Source organism: Epinephelus moara, chromosome 9, assembly GCF_006386435.1.
Source record: "Epinephelus moara isolate mb chromosome 9, YSFRI_EMoa_1.0, whole genome shotgun sequence".
NCBI lineage: Eukaryota > Metazoa > Chordata > Actinopteri > Perciformes > Serranidae > Epinephelus > Epinephelus moara.
This window is the reverse complement of record NC_065514.1, coordinates 27995842-28014198: the sequence shown is the minus strand read 5'-3', so window position 1 is coordinate 28014198 and position 18357 is coordinate 27995842. Positions and strand designations below refer to the sequence as shown.

The following is an 18357-nucleotide window of genomic DNA, read 5'->3' as shown; positions in this document are numbered from 1 at the left end:
TCTTTTGCAGTTATACCATCTCACTTCCCCAAGCCTGAATTTATCAAACTACAAAGCAGCCGTAAACAAGAGGATTCTCATTTCTCTATGTGACACCACTGTGAATTAGTGACCTTCTTATCAGCTAGTACCAGGGTGTGCTGTACAGTACCGTACTGCTAACAGCCATTCTAAAAAGCAAGTCAACCCAGAGCGCTGTAATTTTCCACATGGAAATATGAAGTTGGGGGAAAAAAGAAAATCAACACTCAGTTTAATCAAGATTTCAACAAATATTTCAATCATAGTCATTCCAACGTGTCACTGCCTTCTACCCCTTGTGGTCTTTATGCTTTATACACATATATTCAACTGTTTAATCAATGCTATTATATCTTTACTATCAATCATGTCCATTTTATGCATATTATCTGATGGCAGTAGGACAGTGTTGATGTTTATCACAATCTGATCAATCATGGCTTCATGGTTCCAACATGAAATGTTTGTCTGCATTTCATGAAGCAGTATTACATTAGTTAAGTCTTGGATCACACAAAACCAGATCCAAATGTCAGATAAAAATAGCAACTACCTGGAAGGGCTGGGTATTGTTTAAAAAATTACGATATCAGTACCGATACCAGTACTCTTAATAAAGTAGTAGCAATACCAATAGAGTACTTCATTTGATACCTTCATTTTTTTCTACTTTGTTCGATGCCCATCAAGTGAATTGACACATTCACTTAGGCCTACATAAATGCCAGCGGACGCCACAGGCATGTAGTATAGCCGTACTTGCCAACGTTTTTCAGCATCTCACCACGCTGAACTGTCAATTCCGTTACACCGTGCAAGACCTAACCACACCACAGACTGTGTGGGTTGTAGCTGCAGCAGTAGTCGGCCAATCACATGTTGCATAAAATCAAAGAACACCTCCGGTGATTTGCTGCAAGCAAAACCATACAAATATTCATGTTTTCCTAGATGTGGGTTCAAAAAAGATTGAATGCTTGACTGGAGGAGTTTCAGTTCCACTTAGTATTGGGTTATTTTGATCGATACCTCAAAGGTATTGAGAATTGATACCCAGCCTGACTACCTGGTAGGGCTGTGCGATGTGACGATATATATCGTGTGATGAGAGAAAAATATCTATCGTTTCATATTTTGCTCTGTTGTTTATATCGTTGTGACGCCAATTACACTTTTTACGGCAATATTTTTCATCATTTGGAGTACAGCCTGTACATACAGAGGTGTGTGGGGGTGTGGCCATGTTTGTGCTTTAGGACATAACACAACTTTTTATTCATTGCATTAAAATGTGCTATATCGGGATAGGTATCGTTATCGGGATATGAAATGACCTATATCAGGATATGAGATTTTGGTCATATCGCCCAGCCCTACTACCTGGCGAACATTCTTGAGCATTTGGTGGCTAAAGAGCCAGATATTTCCCTCAAGAGTTGGTGGCAACCAAAACACCACTAACAAAAAGTGAATACTGGACATGGAGTGATCAAGCTGCCTGACACATGACTCGAAACGTGGTTGGTGTGTAAGAAGGGTAAGAAACTGTAGCCAGAAGTTAGCCATTGCAGGTTTAAGGAGTGCGTCATAAATGATTGGAGCACAAGTGGATGGTGGGTCTTTGTAATGATAATATCAGGTAATCATATTCCATATGCTCTTGTATTCATATCATATCATTTCATGTAAATCTTTTTATCAGTCCTTTCAGGATTCTGCAATGTTGCGATCACAACAGTTAACACAAATTCATCTCTTAAAATATCTCATTTCATAGTAGAATTGCACGGCAGAGTGAAGCCAATTCAAAAATATGAAGAAAAGTGATGAGATCACATGTGATCCAAGTGTGCATGTGTGCACTAGCTCGTGCTAACCAGGCAGGGAAAGTAGGAGGAGAGCCTCTAACAGGGATGATTCTCCAGCACTGCATCACACAGCATCAACAGCTTACTGGCGACGATCAGCCACCCCGCTACCATCACAAATAGATTCTAACTCATTGTAAAACAACGCCGATACACATCTCAACATTCATTGTGATTTTTGAGAAAAGCTGCCATGAAATCAGGCAAATCAGCCTATGAAATCCTGGAGGGATTAGTTTATACCATTTATATACCGTTTTTTAGGTTTGTGTAACTTTGTTGCTTGGGAGCACTCTCCTTGACGAATAGAGGTCCAGCAGGTTCCTTTGGTTAGCTAGAGGGAGGCCAGCAAAGAAGTAATGAACCCTGGGTCCTGTTACAGATATGTGAGTTGAGGCAGAGAGAAGCCAAACCATGTGATTTAACACTTGAACTTGTTTTTCACCTGGAACCAAGACATTATACATGATCTTGTAATGTGTAATTTCCATGAATTGTACTACTTAACGTGGGGTCTGCATTTCTCACAGTGCAGACTGCAGGTGTACTTCTGTTCATCTTGTGTCTGACCAACACAATAAATAAAGAGCCTGAAATAAGATCAACCTTGTGGCCTGATTGATTCAATTCTTCTTTATCTCATCCAATATCAAGAATCTACCTTTCAACAAGGCAATGTTTCCCTTTCCAGTCGAATTGGAAAGGGAAACATTGTAAATATCCAGCCTCATGGTGACCCAAGCCCAGAAAATATGAAATTCCCCACACATGGTCAGTGTTTTGGTTGGTCGGCCAGCCGTCTTGACCAAGAGAAAAAGACCTGGTGTTTGAAGAACCAAGCCAGAGACCATGCGGTCTCCTCCATCTGTTACTATGGTGACCGGATCCAGCCTCACTGCCTTCAGAAACTTCAGAGAACAGCTTCAGCCGCAGCCAACCCCAAGGACAAACTTAGCCTCAAAAACGTCCCTGCTCTCTTCTAAAGACCGTTGAATGCATAATGCTTTAGTTAGGAAAGGTTAGTGTTGTTTAGTTTTGCATAACATTGCCCCATGTTAATCTGGTTCATGAACCAAAACATCCATAATCCTGTTTTACTGTCACAGACTATTTATTAATAGGCAATTATAGATCATTCATAATTCAATGCAGTAATACTAGCTAATTAGTGTTTTGCTTTAATCATGACATTGAATTATTTAGTGTGTATTCAATAAATCCTTCTGTTTATTTATGTTAAGAGATTTTGTTTGGTGTTTTCTTGCAGAGACAAACTGATCTCTGATTGGAAAAGGATCTGTTAGATTGATGGCTGATTACAATTGTTCTCCGTTATAATTGGGATGGAGCACCAAATAAGAACATAATGAATGCATCCATTGAAGTATTGTTTTACTACGTTTGTACTTAGCTCTGATTTCAGTTTGCCACAAGAATAAGCTCAGCGGGTTTAATTGATTTTAAGATACACAGAGTTGCTTTTATCTCTAAGATTTGAGATTGATTTACTTTTGAAGGTTTGCACACTCACACACTTTTTTTTAAACATCCTTTGTTGTAGATTGAAGATGCATTGACCAGCTACATACATTTTGATGATGAGAAGCACATTCCAACTTTCTCTGACCTGAGCGCTCTCCTGCTAAGTATGCAGTATATGATGGTGCATATGTGTGTGCGTGTGTAGGAGAAGTATGTTCTAGTATTCATATTCATAACAAGTCTATCCTGGCTCTCCCTGACCCCCTCTACCTGCTGAGGGAATGCTAAGTTGTGATGGTGTTGAATCGAATATCAATGACTGTTTGGTGTTAACATTGTTGTTTAACATCTAACTGTGAACACTGTGACAACAGGCAGTTAACTACCATGAGAAATTCAGGTTTAGATTTTGACAACTTGAATATTTATTCTTGTGACTTTAAAGTAGCTCTAAAAGATATTCAGAGCATATCTAAGATTCAGAGGTTGTCTGAAACTGGAGAGTAGCCACTACACTTCCACAACAACGCTGTTCTGATATCTGCAATAACCGCAGCCAGCAGCTAACAGTTAGGCTAGTAGCTAATGGTGCTAACTGCACAAACAGTGCTAATAACAGCAACCGTGCACCAGAACAAACGGTGTTAAGCAGGGGGGAACTGGAGGTTAGGCGCTACACTTACGCAATGATATTGTCCAGATATCAGCGATAACTGCAGCTAGTAGCTAATGGTTAGGCTAGCAGCTAACAGTGCTAACAGCATGAACAATGCTAACAACAGCAACAGTACAGACAAAGTTAATAGTGTAAACCAGGAAGAAACTGGAGGGAAGATGCTACCCAGCAAGCAATAGTCGTGATTTAAACGTATTGGCTATATTTAGCTCCGATTCAGTCTAGCTACATATAACCCAAATCAAGCCGATTTAATTTTGAAATTCATTAAATGTTATTTTCGCCATTGCAGATGGCGTGCGGTATGATATTCAATCACGTATGGAGAGTCAACAGTAACTAAAATATGTTTATCTCCATTTTTTGGACATGGTCTCTACATAGCCGTATAGTTGATGACGTCTACACTTTGGCTATGGTTAGACGTCTACCAAATTTTCACTGACAGCACAAATTCAGTCGTGATTTAGCCTAGACGTCAGGTCTTCATGTAGACGGCTATTAGACGTTTTTTAAACCAAAAAATGCTTGCTGGGTATAGTTCCACAACGATGTTATCCTGATATCAGCGATAACCACTGAGTGGCAGTGATCAGATTGCCAGTGGGATGCACAGGGAATTTACATGCGCTGGCTAACACAACAAAGAACAGGACTCTCAGATTACACACAGTGGGAGCATGACTTCATTCTCTGCACAGGATGTCATTACTCCACTATATCTATATAGTTGTATGCTGCTATGTTAATACTCTGAATGTCATATAAAGCTCCTTTAAAGCTGCTACAATCAATATCTTTGTATGAACAATAGTTCAAATGACAGTGCAGCAACTCTGCAGGTTCCCTAAGCTCTACTGTTTAGGTTCACTCTGACGGCTCTCATCTGTTTCTGGAAAAAATAAGCCTGAAGAAAACCATTTTATGCTTCCTGTTCAGCACCAAACAACAGACAGACCAAGTTAGTGACTACTTGGCGAGTATAATGGAACATTAAGTAGCCAAAGAAGATTTTAGCTTAAGATAAAGAGCCAGATATTTTTCTACGGAGCTGGTGGAGACCAAATTAGAGCTAAAATGGGGTTAGATATTGGACTTACATTAGAAAAAAAAAACATATTAAGAATGCTAATGCTGCTCCATATCTGGAAGATGCAAAGGGAACTGCTTGCTAACATGTTTGCCATATCAACTGAAGAAGTTAAAATAGGCCAGTGTTGTGTTTACAGCTTGTTTCTGCTGCCCACAAACAGCAGCAGTTAATGTAGGTTTAAAGTAAGGCTCAAGATAAAGGAGGCTTTATTGAAAACCATTAATGATTAACAACCCTTGAAACTCATTTCCTTTATTGAATATCACAAGTTTTGGAAATAACAAATTCATAAATCAGAAGTGGACAACACTATTAGACTTGACCCTTAATTTGGATTGTTCTCAGACAAAATTCTATTAATACACATTTGCATGAACACATGCCAACATGTGTGTAGACACACACACACTGTCATTCATGCAGCAAAATCAGGCTGTTGAGTTGAGGTGTGAATTACTCAGACCAGTGGAGCAGAAACAAGTAGAGACGTTTTGCCTTGGGATAATTGAATTATTTGTAATAGCACCTCATTAAAAAAAATAGATCCTGCGTTACAGTTTCAAGCAGAAGTGATCAATCAATGAAGGTGATCAAACACATTTTGACATTCTTCAAATCACTGCTGACCCACACACCTCGCTTACTTTTATCAGTGTTGTTTACGCAGCCTTTTAAGTTCAGTAATAGGTTGTGCACTAAATCAAGCATCTCACTTTTGATGGTGTGTGGCAAGGACACTTCTTGTGCTGTCTGAATGAGAGTGGTGCTTCCAAAAAAACATTCACAGGGTCGACAAGTTATTACGTAAGGCCCGGGTTCAAGGCCTAAGACAAGTATCCCTGTTGTTGAGGCGTCCTTGAGCAAGACACCCCACTGTTTCCATGGTAGCTTTTGTGTATTAGACCATCTGGGATGTGAAAGGGGGCAAGCGAATAGAGAATGGACATCAGGGAAGTTATTACATTGTCCTCATCTTTAAAATCCTTGCTCCTTCTTTCTCAGCAATGTGTTCTCTCCCACACACGTGTCCGTTATTTGCAGGGGACTCAAATCTTTCTTCACATCATTTGTCATCTATAGGCAGTGTGAGTGTGACCCCAGCGGAAGTGTGGATGACTGCTCTCCTCTGGATGGACGTTGTCACTGTAAGCCAAACGTCGAAGGACAGAGCTGTGACAGGTGTGTTCACGTATTTGCGCACGCGACTAGTGGTTACCGAGGCAACTGTTGTAGTCCTCCACAATGGAGCAACTGAAGCACACCATTCATCAATTTATGTACAGGAAATAGTATTTTTTGGATAGTGGCTGATCTTTAATGTCTTGATTTTAAGGACAAAACATTTATGTTATCATTCCTAGATATGTTGGTAATGATAATACTTGTTTGTCATACAATATGAGTGCATTACATCCAGCAGACAGGTCAGCACATCCTCTGCACCAGAATTCTAAAGCTTTAAGAATAATTTGTCTAAAAATTGCTCCAAGTTTTGGGGCTATCTGTCATTTTGACTACTCTGACAGTGAACCTGACTGTTACAACATGTCAATAACCCAGTCTCTGCAGCTTCTCCCTGTCTGTTTCTATCTTGTTCCTCTGGGACACAGGATCAAACAGATAAACTCACTGTGACATTAGCAATACACACAGCCCCAGGTCTCAGACTATTGAATAATTCTGTGCTCCCTGTTTGTTGACTTTTTTTGCTGATTTCACGGCTCGTTGAGCAGGCCCCTCTCCTGTGTAATGTGACTAGTCTAGTGGCTGATTTTTAGCGGTGTTCCTGTCCCACCCATATGCCAGCTAGTGTCTGTAGGTCAGAGCTCAGGGTCCTTGCAGCTGAGCTCCATTTGGTCCCCTCTTCTGTAACACTGCAGCTTGCAGCAACCAGCATCCTGATGGCTGCACTGAGTACAACTTAAAGAGATTAGTAAGAATAGCACTACGGCAAGGATGCGTTATAATAGCTGCAGTGAGGTGCACGCACAGTGTGTGGATGTTGATAACTTTTTATGGATGTGGGTATGTGTGTGTGTGCCTACAGATGCAAGCCAGGCTTTTTCAACCTACAACAAGTGAACCCGGCAGGCTGCCAGGCGTGTTTCTGCTTTGGCCACTCACTGGCCTGCTCCTCATCCAATCACTATGCTGCTGTCAACATCACTTCTGACTTCATCGAAGGTATTGTCTGAAACACACCCACCATTAATGAGGTTCCCTTGTTACTGTGGGATTGTTTTTACCCAGCTAAAATTAACAAGACCAACGATGTTTACTTTGTTCTCTCTGAATTTGCACCCTCTTCATTTTTCGTAATGTATTTCATTGTGCTATAATTTATTGGTGAATGTGTACTGTACTGCATTGTGCCTGTTGCTATATTTCTTTCTGTATATCAACTTTATGATATATGTTGTTTTATTTTGTTTTTAGGGAGCCAGGGACGGCAAATGAAAATTTGTCTTTTATGCTATCGCTGGCTCCTTCACAGTTAAAGTGGCCCTGCAAGTCCAACACACTGCAACTTAAGAAAAGTCAGACAAATATACAAAACACAAACTAATTAGAAAGTCATCTTCATCAGATTGCATGCATAGAATTTATAAATGCTCCAAAGAATAAAACTCCATCACTGTTTTTACAACACATGCAGCGTAACGAAACAAGCTGCAAACACAGAAAACAATACCTAATTGAGAGAACACTGAACACTGAATATTTCAGTTGTAACATTCTGATTGCATGTTTTAGATGTTATTTCAAGCTGCAGTGATAGAATCAGAGCACTGTAAAGACAGCAACACTGTCAGCTCTCACTGCAAACTGAAATAAACTTCACAAGTTAAAATACTGCTAAAATCATGTGTTTAGTGTTGTAAATGATAACTCCCTTTTATAGGAGATCTGTTTTAAAACCAGTGGAAATAGAGCCCTGAAACAATGAAATGATTCGACTGACCTATAATAATATATAGGCTACCCTATTTTACCTGTCACCCTGGACTTTTGTCTGTGTTGGGATACTTTCCTCTTCATTAATCTGATTAGTCAGTGGTCAGGTTGTTGACAGGTTGTGATCTGATACTCTGAAGTTAACCTGCTCTGAAGCAGGTTTGCTGTTCAGCATAAGTTACCACAGTAATTTATCCTGGTAAAAAGAGAACCAGCTTCATAGTACTGAAAATCCAGATTTAACTTTTTAGTTACCTCGCTAACCCCAAATCCTGCTTTGTAATACAAGCCTCAGGTGTATATATACAGTATATATAGTGTATGTGCAGGCTAATGTAGCCTGTTTCAGCCAAGGCCATGGCAAGAACTCGAATTCATCATGTTCATGTTCATCACTTTTTACTGTCACCTGGAAACATTGTTTAGTAACTTTGTGACACTGTTTTGTTCTGTGCAGCTTACAGGATTTCTGAGTTTCTTTGTGTTTTCTGTATTTGTAGCACGTTTCTTTGCCGTGTGTTGAGTTTCTCAGGGCCACTGTGTACAGTTGTTTTTTTTCCTCTGTTGATCACAGATAAAATAAAAGTAATGGAAAAATAATCTCAACACATCTCCTTTAAGAACTCAAACATTTAGTGATTGTCGACTTGCGCCCTGCGGGCCACATACGGCCGGCCAAGGCCTCTGGCTCATAGAGAATGGGTGAATTCAGAAAATGTGAGGCGGGAAAAAAAATGTGTTCCAGTACTTATCCAGCATTTTTTTTGCTTCCTATATTAAAGCAACCCCAAAACAATTGACACGGAAATAATTTTACTGGGAATGATTTACCAGTCCCAGATGTTCCTAAATGTGGGTGTCCCACCCATAGGTACTAAATATGTTATAAATCCACCTCTCAGCTTATTATTAATAAGTAGAAATGATGCACAGGGCGGGTTTTGATAACCTTATAGAAAAATATCACAGGGTATCAATTATCAATAAATTTATTTGTCACATGAAATCACATAAAATATAGTTCAAGTAAAATGTAATCTGTCAGTGCCTTCAGTTTGTTCATGAAAAAAAGACAGAGTAATGAATAGAGATTGGGCAGTCTTAGACAGTGTCTTCATCTGGGATCCTTGTGGCTTGAGAGAGGAGACTCCTCCTGAGCCTGTCAGTGCTTTTCTGGTGTATCCGGTATCGTCTTCCTGCAGGGAGACAAGACAGTTATCAGGATTGTTGTATTTAATGATTAGCCTGAGATGAATAACTTACAGAAATAGTCGACCTTCCACCTCCTCTTCACCTCTCTCTGTCCCTCGGCTGTTTGCAGGTTGGGTCTGGATAGGTGGAGCTGAAACGATTTGCCATTTTTATAAATGGAATGCGTCCTGTATATCTTCATGCAAGAGCAGTCACATGCTCTTTTTGAACATTTTATTTCTTAAAATAATTTTATTTTATTATTTAAAAAAAATATTTATTTAATTATTATAAAGCAAATATTAGGTTTAATTTTTTTTTTCTTTTTAATTCGAAACTCTGGCCTCCACAGTGTCTGCTAGAAAAAGTCTAGCCCTTGGACAAATGTGTGATGACCTCTGGTTTAAAGTCTCTGTGAACACTAGTTTTATCCAAATATCTCCTGACAGCCTGTGATGCAGAGGAGAATAGCTATGATTCATGTTCTAAAATGTTTTCTTTTATCTCCAGATCAGGACGGCTGGTTGGGAGAGTTCTCTGGAGGGCAGGAGTACCCCCTGCTGTGGAAGGAAGGTGAAGTCTACCTGCTGCCTCTTACCGAGGAAGACATCGGCTTTTATAAAGCCCCTGGTGAGTCAGAACGCAAAATAATAGAGATTCAAGTTCATCCATGAGGACACATCGATACCTCCGGTAGGGTCAAATGGGTAGGTTCCAGTAAGCTACAATAAGGTTTCAGGAAGCTGTTTTAGTATTGTTTGACATTTACGTTATTAGATAATAAATCCTCCAGTTGTTGCTCTTCCAGCAAATATGTAAATGATATTAGTGTTAGAAGAGCATCTTTAATACCCATATCTTGTTCCTGTTGTTCCTTAGTGAGATTAATCAGGGTCTTTGGCAACGGGTCATGCGGCAGTTATTCTGACACCATTTCCCCCAATCCGTTATCAGAGCCATTAGGAGATAAGGGAATAAGCTGGCCCAGCTACAGGACTTAGGGCCCATTTCTATCAGCCGCCCCAGCAGCAAAGGCCTGATGGAATTGGATGTCTTGGCCATGCTGGAGAAGCAACAAAGTGAAAATTGGCTTGGTTTCTTCTTGTCTCCACTAAGTCGGTTCTAGGCATCAACCCGCAGCCCCTCCAGCCACTCTGCAGCCCCACAGCCGGAGGCAAAACAGGAGCAATCCCATTAACTCCGCGTCCTGGAGGTTTAATGCCCAAAATGCGTGATCACAGAAAAGGACTCCATTTGGAGGCATCTTTTTTTAGAAAGATGAAATGCTTACAGCGGGATGTGACAAAGCCTGGTGGTCAGGCATAATTTGTAAAATGTCATTATGAATGCGCACATAAGTCATGGATGTGCAAGTTGTGAGTGTGTGTATACAAGACATATAGATAAGTCCTTCATGAATGCTTGCATGCTTCGCCATATGTATGTGTAATTATAACTGTACATAGTTAATGGTGTCTTTTAAAGTTGCTTTTCATCTTCACACGGCCTATAGTGACGTCTCTGTAGGCCACAGCACACAGATTAGTGGCCCAGCTGGCCGAGAGCAGCTTTGTGGCAGCCTGCTTATCTACTTCGCGCAGTGCTTGTTTATGTTGTTTCTCCACATAATAAATGCACAAATCTATTGCCTTGCCATCCCTATTAATGATCTCATTTTCTCTCGCCCTCTTTTCATAGCCATGCTGCGTGTGTACAGTTACTTTAAAGATTAGAGCGGAGTGGCAGCGGCCTTGGAAGCAGCTCTGGAATTCTCTCTCTTTGCCACTGTCTCTGCTCTTCTTACTTTTAATTTATATTTGTGCGGAAATCCCTCCACTGTGTTCTTCACCAAAGTACGAGATAATTCTGAGTGACAAGTCCGCGTCAAACATCATACGAAATGCAATTTCTGTGATTCCCACGAATGTATTTGTCACCGTAGTTTGTCTCGGGCTTCAGCTGTCACACGAGGGACAGGATTCAATCATAGGCTTTTTTTTTTATTGAATTCGTCGAGAGAGACGAGTGTTTGGGAGCTCACCCAGCTCCAGAAATATCAGCCAATGCTACAGAGGACAAGACATCACTGATATTCTCGCAATAGTGCCTGACAAGGAGTTGTTGGACCAGACAGGGAGAGTTTGAGATAGCGTGAAAGAAAAAGAGAGAGAGAAAGAATATCACTTGAGTTTCCTGAGTCCCCCATGACAATCAGGCCAGCATGGCACTTATGCCTTCACTCCTTTCTCCTCTTCATTTCTTCACCCCAGATTGTCAAATGACCGGCCCAGTCAGGACATCAAAATTGCTCCTTCCTTTTCACTTGCATGAAAACGTTTCATTTCTGTAAACCTCTTCAATTGTCCTCTCACCTATTTTCTTTTCACTACTAGTACGTCAAGTGCCCAAGTCCCATATTTATGTGGGTAGACGTGTGAATGCACGTGGACACTTGAGGGCACAGTCCCCCTCTGAAACATGTGCAATGCCACTTGTCCTCCTCCTGATCCTGGACATCTGCTTGACAGTTGACACAGGCGGAGTTCAAGTCCCCCCGGTGACTTAACAGACTGAACACTTGAGCGCAGCTGCCAGGAACTATCATAGACAAACATGAAGTACCTCCCTAAACAGTTGCTTTGACCTGCCTCCAACAACTGTGGTCACCACTCGAATCTGCTGGACAGTAACTGCAGCTCTCTTGGCTAAGCGGCATTTCATGCTGAAGGGGACATCATCTAACATAAGTCCTAACAGCCATCTGTTGAGAGGCTTGCAATGTTGATCCTTTTCATATCTGCAGCGCAGGCCAACCTGCTAAGCCCGAAGCAGCAGGGAGACAAGAAAAGGAAAATAAAGGAGAAGAAGGGAGGGGGAAAAGGACAGAATTTTAATGAAATAACCCTCTAGTAGAAGGCGAGGGAGTAGCATATGGCTGCCCTTGTGTTCAGCTGAGGAGCGGAAGAGAGAGTAAGGAGAGCAAAGATCCACGAGAGCAGCTCCAGGCTACCTGTCACTCTGATTCAAGCAGCATTTGCAGCTAAGAGCCTCATACAACCTGAGCACTACCTGCGCCCAGGTCTGCATGTAACCCAGTCTGGTGGCCTTGTCATCTGGAAGCATAAGCAAAACAGAAAGGAGATGTTGCAAAGGGAGATGAGAAAACTGAAAGGGGAGATAGAGAGAGCAAAAACAGGGAACAAGGAGTGCAGAGGAAGAGACACAGAGAGAAAGTCAACTAACTTAGAAGGTGAAGGAGTGCTTGAGTGAGACTGAGAGTAAAGAATTCAGTATGCTTGAAACAAACTCAGTGGTACGTGTCTGACCACATCTTAAGGTAAAAGTGTTGATACCCATTCCAAATGGCCACACTCAGAGGCCTGGTGAGAAGCATGCCATCATATCTTCCTCCGGGCTGCATCCCACTGCCTCCCCAATCTCTCTCCAAGAGCTCTGTATCTTTTGTGCATTCTGTTGTCTTAACACAAGAAATTTTTCACGCAGTCCCTTCATTCTAATTCATGTAGTTGCACTACTCAAAAAGTAAAGGAGGTAATAGAAAGAGAGCTTGAGAGAGAAATTCAAATCATGCCTACTTTCTTCACCTCCAAACACATGACCAGTCACTGCATGTGTGAAAGAATGACATATAAGGCCCTGATCACAGTACATGCATTGCAAGAAACGTGTTGCCATCAAAACCATTGTTTTTCTATTGTATACTGTGCCTGGCATGTGCTTCTCTGTTGCGCCGCGCTTCAGGTTTTACTTGCAGTTTTTAGAAGCACATAAAAGAACAGCAACAGCAGGAAGGATTCAAGTGGCTAGTTAACCAGTTAGCCCATCAACAACACAACCAGATGTTGAAAGAACAATGGATATTTACCATGTGCTAGTGAACAATAACATAAACACTCACAGACCATTTCTTCTAAATAGCTCAACGGCTAAAAACATAATCTTACCAAAATCAACAAATTGGTTCTGATTGTACACCCTCTTGATTTAGCCATTTGTTTCCTTTCCTCACTTATGTTTCTCTTCTCATGCACAGAGCTGCACTGCCAACCAGAATTCTTTCAATCACCAATGGGTTTCACCATCTCTGACATTGATTCAACATTCTGCATTGACTGAAAAAAAGCCAACATGAGCCAACGAGGGCCAACAGTGCAGGAAACACTGCAACTACTCAGCCAACAGACGCTCATTGACGGCCTGACATTGACCAACGGCCAGCTGTTGGCTTGGTGTGTCAGGGCAGTAGAAATTCAAATATTCTTAACTTTTCACAGCACAGCTCTTTAATGTCACACTTTGCCCAGTCGGCCAATCAAAACAACCAAGAGGCAGGATAGATGTGGTAGGAACATTTGGACATAGGCAAATGTAGTCAAAAGGTCAATACTAGCAGTGTTTACAATGAAGGTCACCCCATCATTCAAAAACTTATGAGCTAATGCATGCATGGAGTTGCATAAGCAGCCAGGTGAATCATAGTGAGTATAATGCTGTTTACCATGCCAGTACATTGGCAAGCTTACTAGCCAGTTAGCTGTTGGATTGTAATAGAGCTGCAGAGTATGTGAGAGAGAAGAGGGAACCATATCTCATGTCATGATAGTTTTATATTGGTCACTGTCTTTGAGGGAGAGAGCGAGATGGAGCATAGGGAAGGTTACGGGTCAGTTTGTGTGGTTTTTTTCACATTTGATTGTGCGGTTGTGCACGCAGCTCTGCTGGTGTAACATGCTGTTTTGCTCAGTGCGCCTTGCCAAGGTTTTTTTTTGAAGTGGCAGCACCTGTAGCATTGCGTCTCAGTGTGACTGGGGCCTAAGGTTGCCTGTTTCAGGAAGTTACAAAAATTGCCGGACACAGTCCCACCAATTCCATCAGGATAAGTGGATTTCAGACAGCGGTAGAGGATCTGTTGAGCAGTTTGTCTGAGCATACTAAGGTCTTAAGGCTGTTCAGACCGACAACAACACTTTGTCAAAAAGGTATTGCATTCTCATTCATTTTAAACCACAGTTTTGGCACTGTGGTGTAGACACCGAAGGCTCAGGCAAATTTGTTTGATTGTGTTGATTTTTTTTCAAATAGTAAGTTTTATTTCTATGATATTCTTTTCATGTCTAATATCAATAATCTCTGTTGGTTGTATAGCTATAGTCAGTGTGTATGTGCACCAGTCTGCATATCCACATGTGGTGCATATTGCTTTAAAAGCCTCCTTGAATATGAATGGAACTCTCTTCTTTTCATGTAATTGGGTTTCAGGTCACGTCTATTGCACCTGCAGGCAGTGCAGTTTAGTGTTAGACTCTGTGTCTTGACAGTGTGGGACCTGTTTAAAAGTTTAAAGTTTGTCCATCCAACCTTTGCCCCTGAACTGTCTGAGTGGTGGTTGATGTTAAATCCTCAGTGGGACTTGTGTTTGTGCGAGGCGGCTGTGATTTAATTGAAATTGAGTTGATTTAATTTGGTTGGAGCAAAGTCTAAACCTCCTGATTGATCGTCAGCTCCTCCGCGGTTCCCCAAAAGTTATAGGGGAATCTATCACTTGTTGTGATGGTGGCTTTATGTGTTCCTGGCAGAGTGTCAGCAGCAGCACAGTCAGCGGACTTCAGATCATTCTGACGGAGTCATAGAAACCAAATGGAGCAGACACATGTTAAAGCTTTGCTTTTTTTCTATTCTGTTTTTTTAAGCTGTTGATTAAAATACATGCCTCATATATTTGGCTTACTGACCCAGGGCTGCATTGATTATTTCTATTAGCAATTGATCTGTTGATAATTTTTCTATGAATAGTTTTGTCTATCAGTTTCTAGAGCCCAAGTTGAAATCTTAAAACAGCTTGTTATGTCTGACCGACAGTCCAAAACCTACAGATGTTAAGTGTAATGATAAACACAAGTCCTTAAATTGGAGAAGCCCAAACCAGAGCATGTTTGGTAATTTTGCTTAAAGGAATAAGGTGTAGGATTCATTGGCACCTAGAGGTGAGGACTGCAGACTGCAACCAGTGAATCTTGAAACAAAGCAGTTTCACATTTCAATCAGTCTCTCTGACGCTGTTCAGCCCAGCACCTGCCAATGTGTGCTTACCTTTTTCCTCTGAGAACTTACAATCTAGACATCCAGGAGGTTTTAACCAGGAGCTGAATTATCTGCAGAGGTCTCTTCCTCAGCAAAACAAACTGACCCAGTGATTTAAACCGATAAAAACACTAAATTAAACAGTTTCATGTTAAAATATCAGTGTTTTTCCAACACTAAATGTCATGGGGCTGCTAAATATGGCAGCCGACGTAAAAAGAGGAATGGCCCTATCTAGTGCTGACGTTTGGTTTGTCTGTTCTGGGCTACTGTAGAAACATAGAGCAACACTGCTAACAACATGGACGAGGGTCCGCTCCCTATGTAGATATAAACAGCTCATTCTAAGGTAGCATAAGCATGATGATTGTTATTTTCAGGTGACTATACACTAAAGAAAACATACTCATTATATTATGTTCCATTTCTGCCTATGTATCGCCTGAATCCCACACACTGGACCTTTAAAGGACTACTTTGACACTTTATTGAACAGTAAATTCGCTTTCCTGCCAAGAATTAGATGCAACGATTGCAGGGTTTGAAATCCTTGAAAGTTTGTGAATTTGGTAAAAATTGAGGCTGTGAAAGTTTTTGAAAATAGACATACATTGGCACTGATAGACACTCTCTATGGATCAACTTACACAATGTAATATTTTGCTGTGCTGTGTTAGAGAAGGCAAGAGACAACATACTCTGCCATCACTGTAACACAGCACAATTAAGAAGCGTTCACACATTCAGGCCTCTGTATCTTTTTAATTATTGGCTGTGAGCTTCAGTAGAGACTGCCAGCTCTCATAAAAAGTCTCAGTGTTGTAATAGTAATTAGCTTTGATCTATGTCTCAAACTAGTGGGTCCCTGAATGGGCCTGGAAAGTCCTTGAAAAGTCATTAGATTTGATGTTTAACAAGGTGTGGGAACCCTGAGATCGGTATCAGTCTTAGACATGAGAGTGGTATTGATCTTCTCAAACTCTCAACAAGCAAAAAAGGAGGCGTATTTCCAAAAATCTCAGATTGTTCCTTTAAGGAATAACTTGATGATTTATCAGTCAGCAAAACTGACCAACTTTTTAATTCTCTCCGATTTGTCATATGAGATAAAATAATGAATATAAATCCATGGAAACACACAGACAGCAGATCAGGCTTACACATGAATAATCCTTTCATTGTTTTTTATAGTGATTCATTACTTTGGAGAGGGGCCCGCCAGTGGGGCCATTGCTGGATGGTCTATTAGGGTTATGAGTAATTATGCTTTGGTACCTCAGTCCTCACAGAGAGAGAAAAAACTACCAGGAACCACACTGACGCAAATCAGACCCCAGCAGAATAATGGCCAGCAAGCTCCATCTGAAACATAACCACTCACAACCATAAGGGAGCACTTTAGGAGAGAATATTAGCTTAGTCACACAACAGTATTACTGGGCTCATTACCCACCGTTATGCAAGGAATGTGCAGTATATATTTCCTATTAATCATTTCAAAAGTAATATCTGTTGACTTTTATTTTCTGTGAACATGAGTTTCTTACATTACTCATTATTATAGAGCATCACTTCCTAAATGTAGGTAATTGCCTCTTCTCTGTTCCCCCAAAATAGTAGCTCTGCTGGGACTGTTCTCACTTATAAACTTAATGGAACAATGATCATCTGGAGGATGCTATTCTGTTGCAATGGGTATGGTGTGTGTGCGTGTGTGTGTGTGTGTGTGACTGACTGTACAGACCAAAGTAAATAAAATTACAAATATACAGCGCCTTATAGAAAAGGTATAAGATTCTGTGTCATAGGTGTAGATTTTGGGAGGAACACGGGAGACACGTCCTGCTCAATATTATAAAGTACATTTGTCATCTCCCCACTCCAATAAAAACATGAAGTAGCAGAGGACTTTTATTTTGACATCTACACCATAAATATTGCAGAAAATGCACAAATTGGTGCGTATAAAATCACTTTAATGCCGAAAATTAAGTGTTTGATACCCCAAAATTATCTGGCAGAGGACCCCCAAACAAAACCTACACCCTTGCACTGTATGGAGATCAGAAACTTACAAGAGTCAATTAAATGTTATCAGAAAAGTGAAAAATACAACTGAGTACATCAATAAATAATTCAGTCAGTCAAATAATAAAAACTTTTGTTGTTTTAAGCTGTTATTTATCTATTTATCTTTCACTTGGTCATTTAATTTTTCCGCACTTCAGTTTTCTTTTTTTAGGTCTTGGCACACACTTAATCATTTATCAATTCCCTTTTTCTCTCTCACAACATTTACCGTTCTCCTCACTGCATTTCTTGAACACACTGAGTGCAGGCCTCAGTTTTTCAAGATGGGAAATGGTACATGGTACAAGAGGCTTAGAATTAAAGTATCTACAAATATGCAAAACGTGTAATTTTACAAAACACATATTTAAATGACTTATTGACACACCTACAAATCTACACACATTTTTGTTTTTGTTTTTTCAAAGCAAGCTGGAGTTGCTAGGATGCGCGGAGGGGGGTATGAGTCCTTAAGTCCATCACTCTGACAATTTTTGTAATAGCCTAGTACAAAATTAATTTACAAGACAGCACGACTGGAAGCCTGTTTATATTCGGCATGGAAACCTAGGCAATAAGCTAAGCTAATTAAATAAATATCTCGCCTTACTTCTGCACTTAAAAGAACTTGACTCAGACACAGCTCAAGACAGACAGCCATGCTCACAAGCAGTGGTGTAGTTGAGGGTAGGTGAAGTTATACATATATTACCCACCTCTTTTTCTGTCTGTTTACAGTAAATCAGCCAAAAAGCCACTGGAATATAAAGAACAGTTTACCCACTTCCTCCTCTGTACCCTACCCGTTTACCTAATAGTATACATTAGGATGTTCCTGGTGACTAATTTCCCTGTTGACTAAAAGAACATTTTAATTAGGACTAGTTGACTCATCTAAA

At 40.6% G+C, this 18357-nt stretch overlaps 1 protein-coding gene across 1 annotated transcript in view; it reads left to right on the top strand.

Moving 5' to 3' along the window:
• The window catches only part of lamc3 (laminin, gamma 3), a 160209-nt gene that overhangs the window by 75934 nt on the left and 65918 nt on the right, over window positions 1-18357 (top strand). The window contains exons 7-9 of the mRNA XM_050053336.1: window positions 6221-6319; window positions 7188-7324; window positions 9797-9916. Coding sequence (XP_049909293.1) covers window positions 6221-6319; window positions 7188-7324; window positions 9797-9916 — 356 coding nt within the window. The remainder of the gene's footprint in view (window positions 1-6220; window positions 6320-7187; window positions 7325-9796; window positions 9917-18357) is intronic.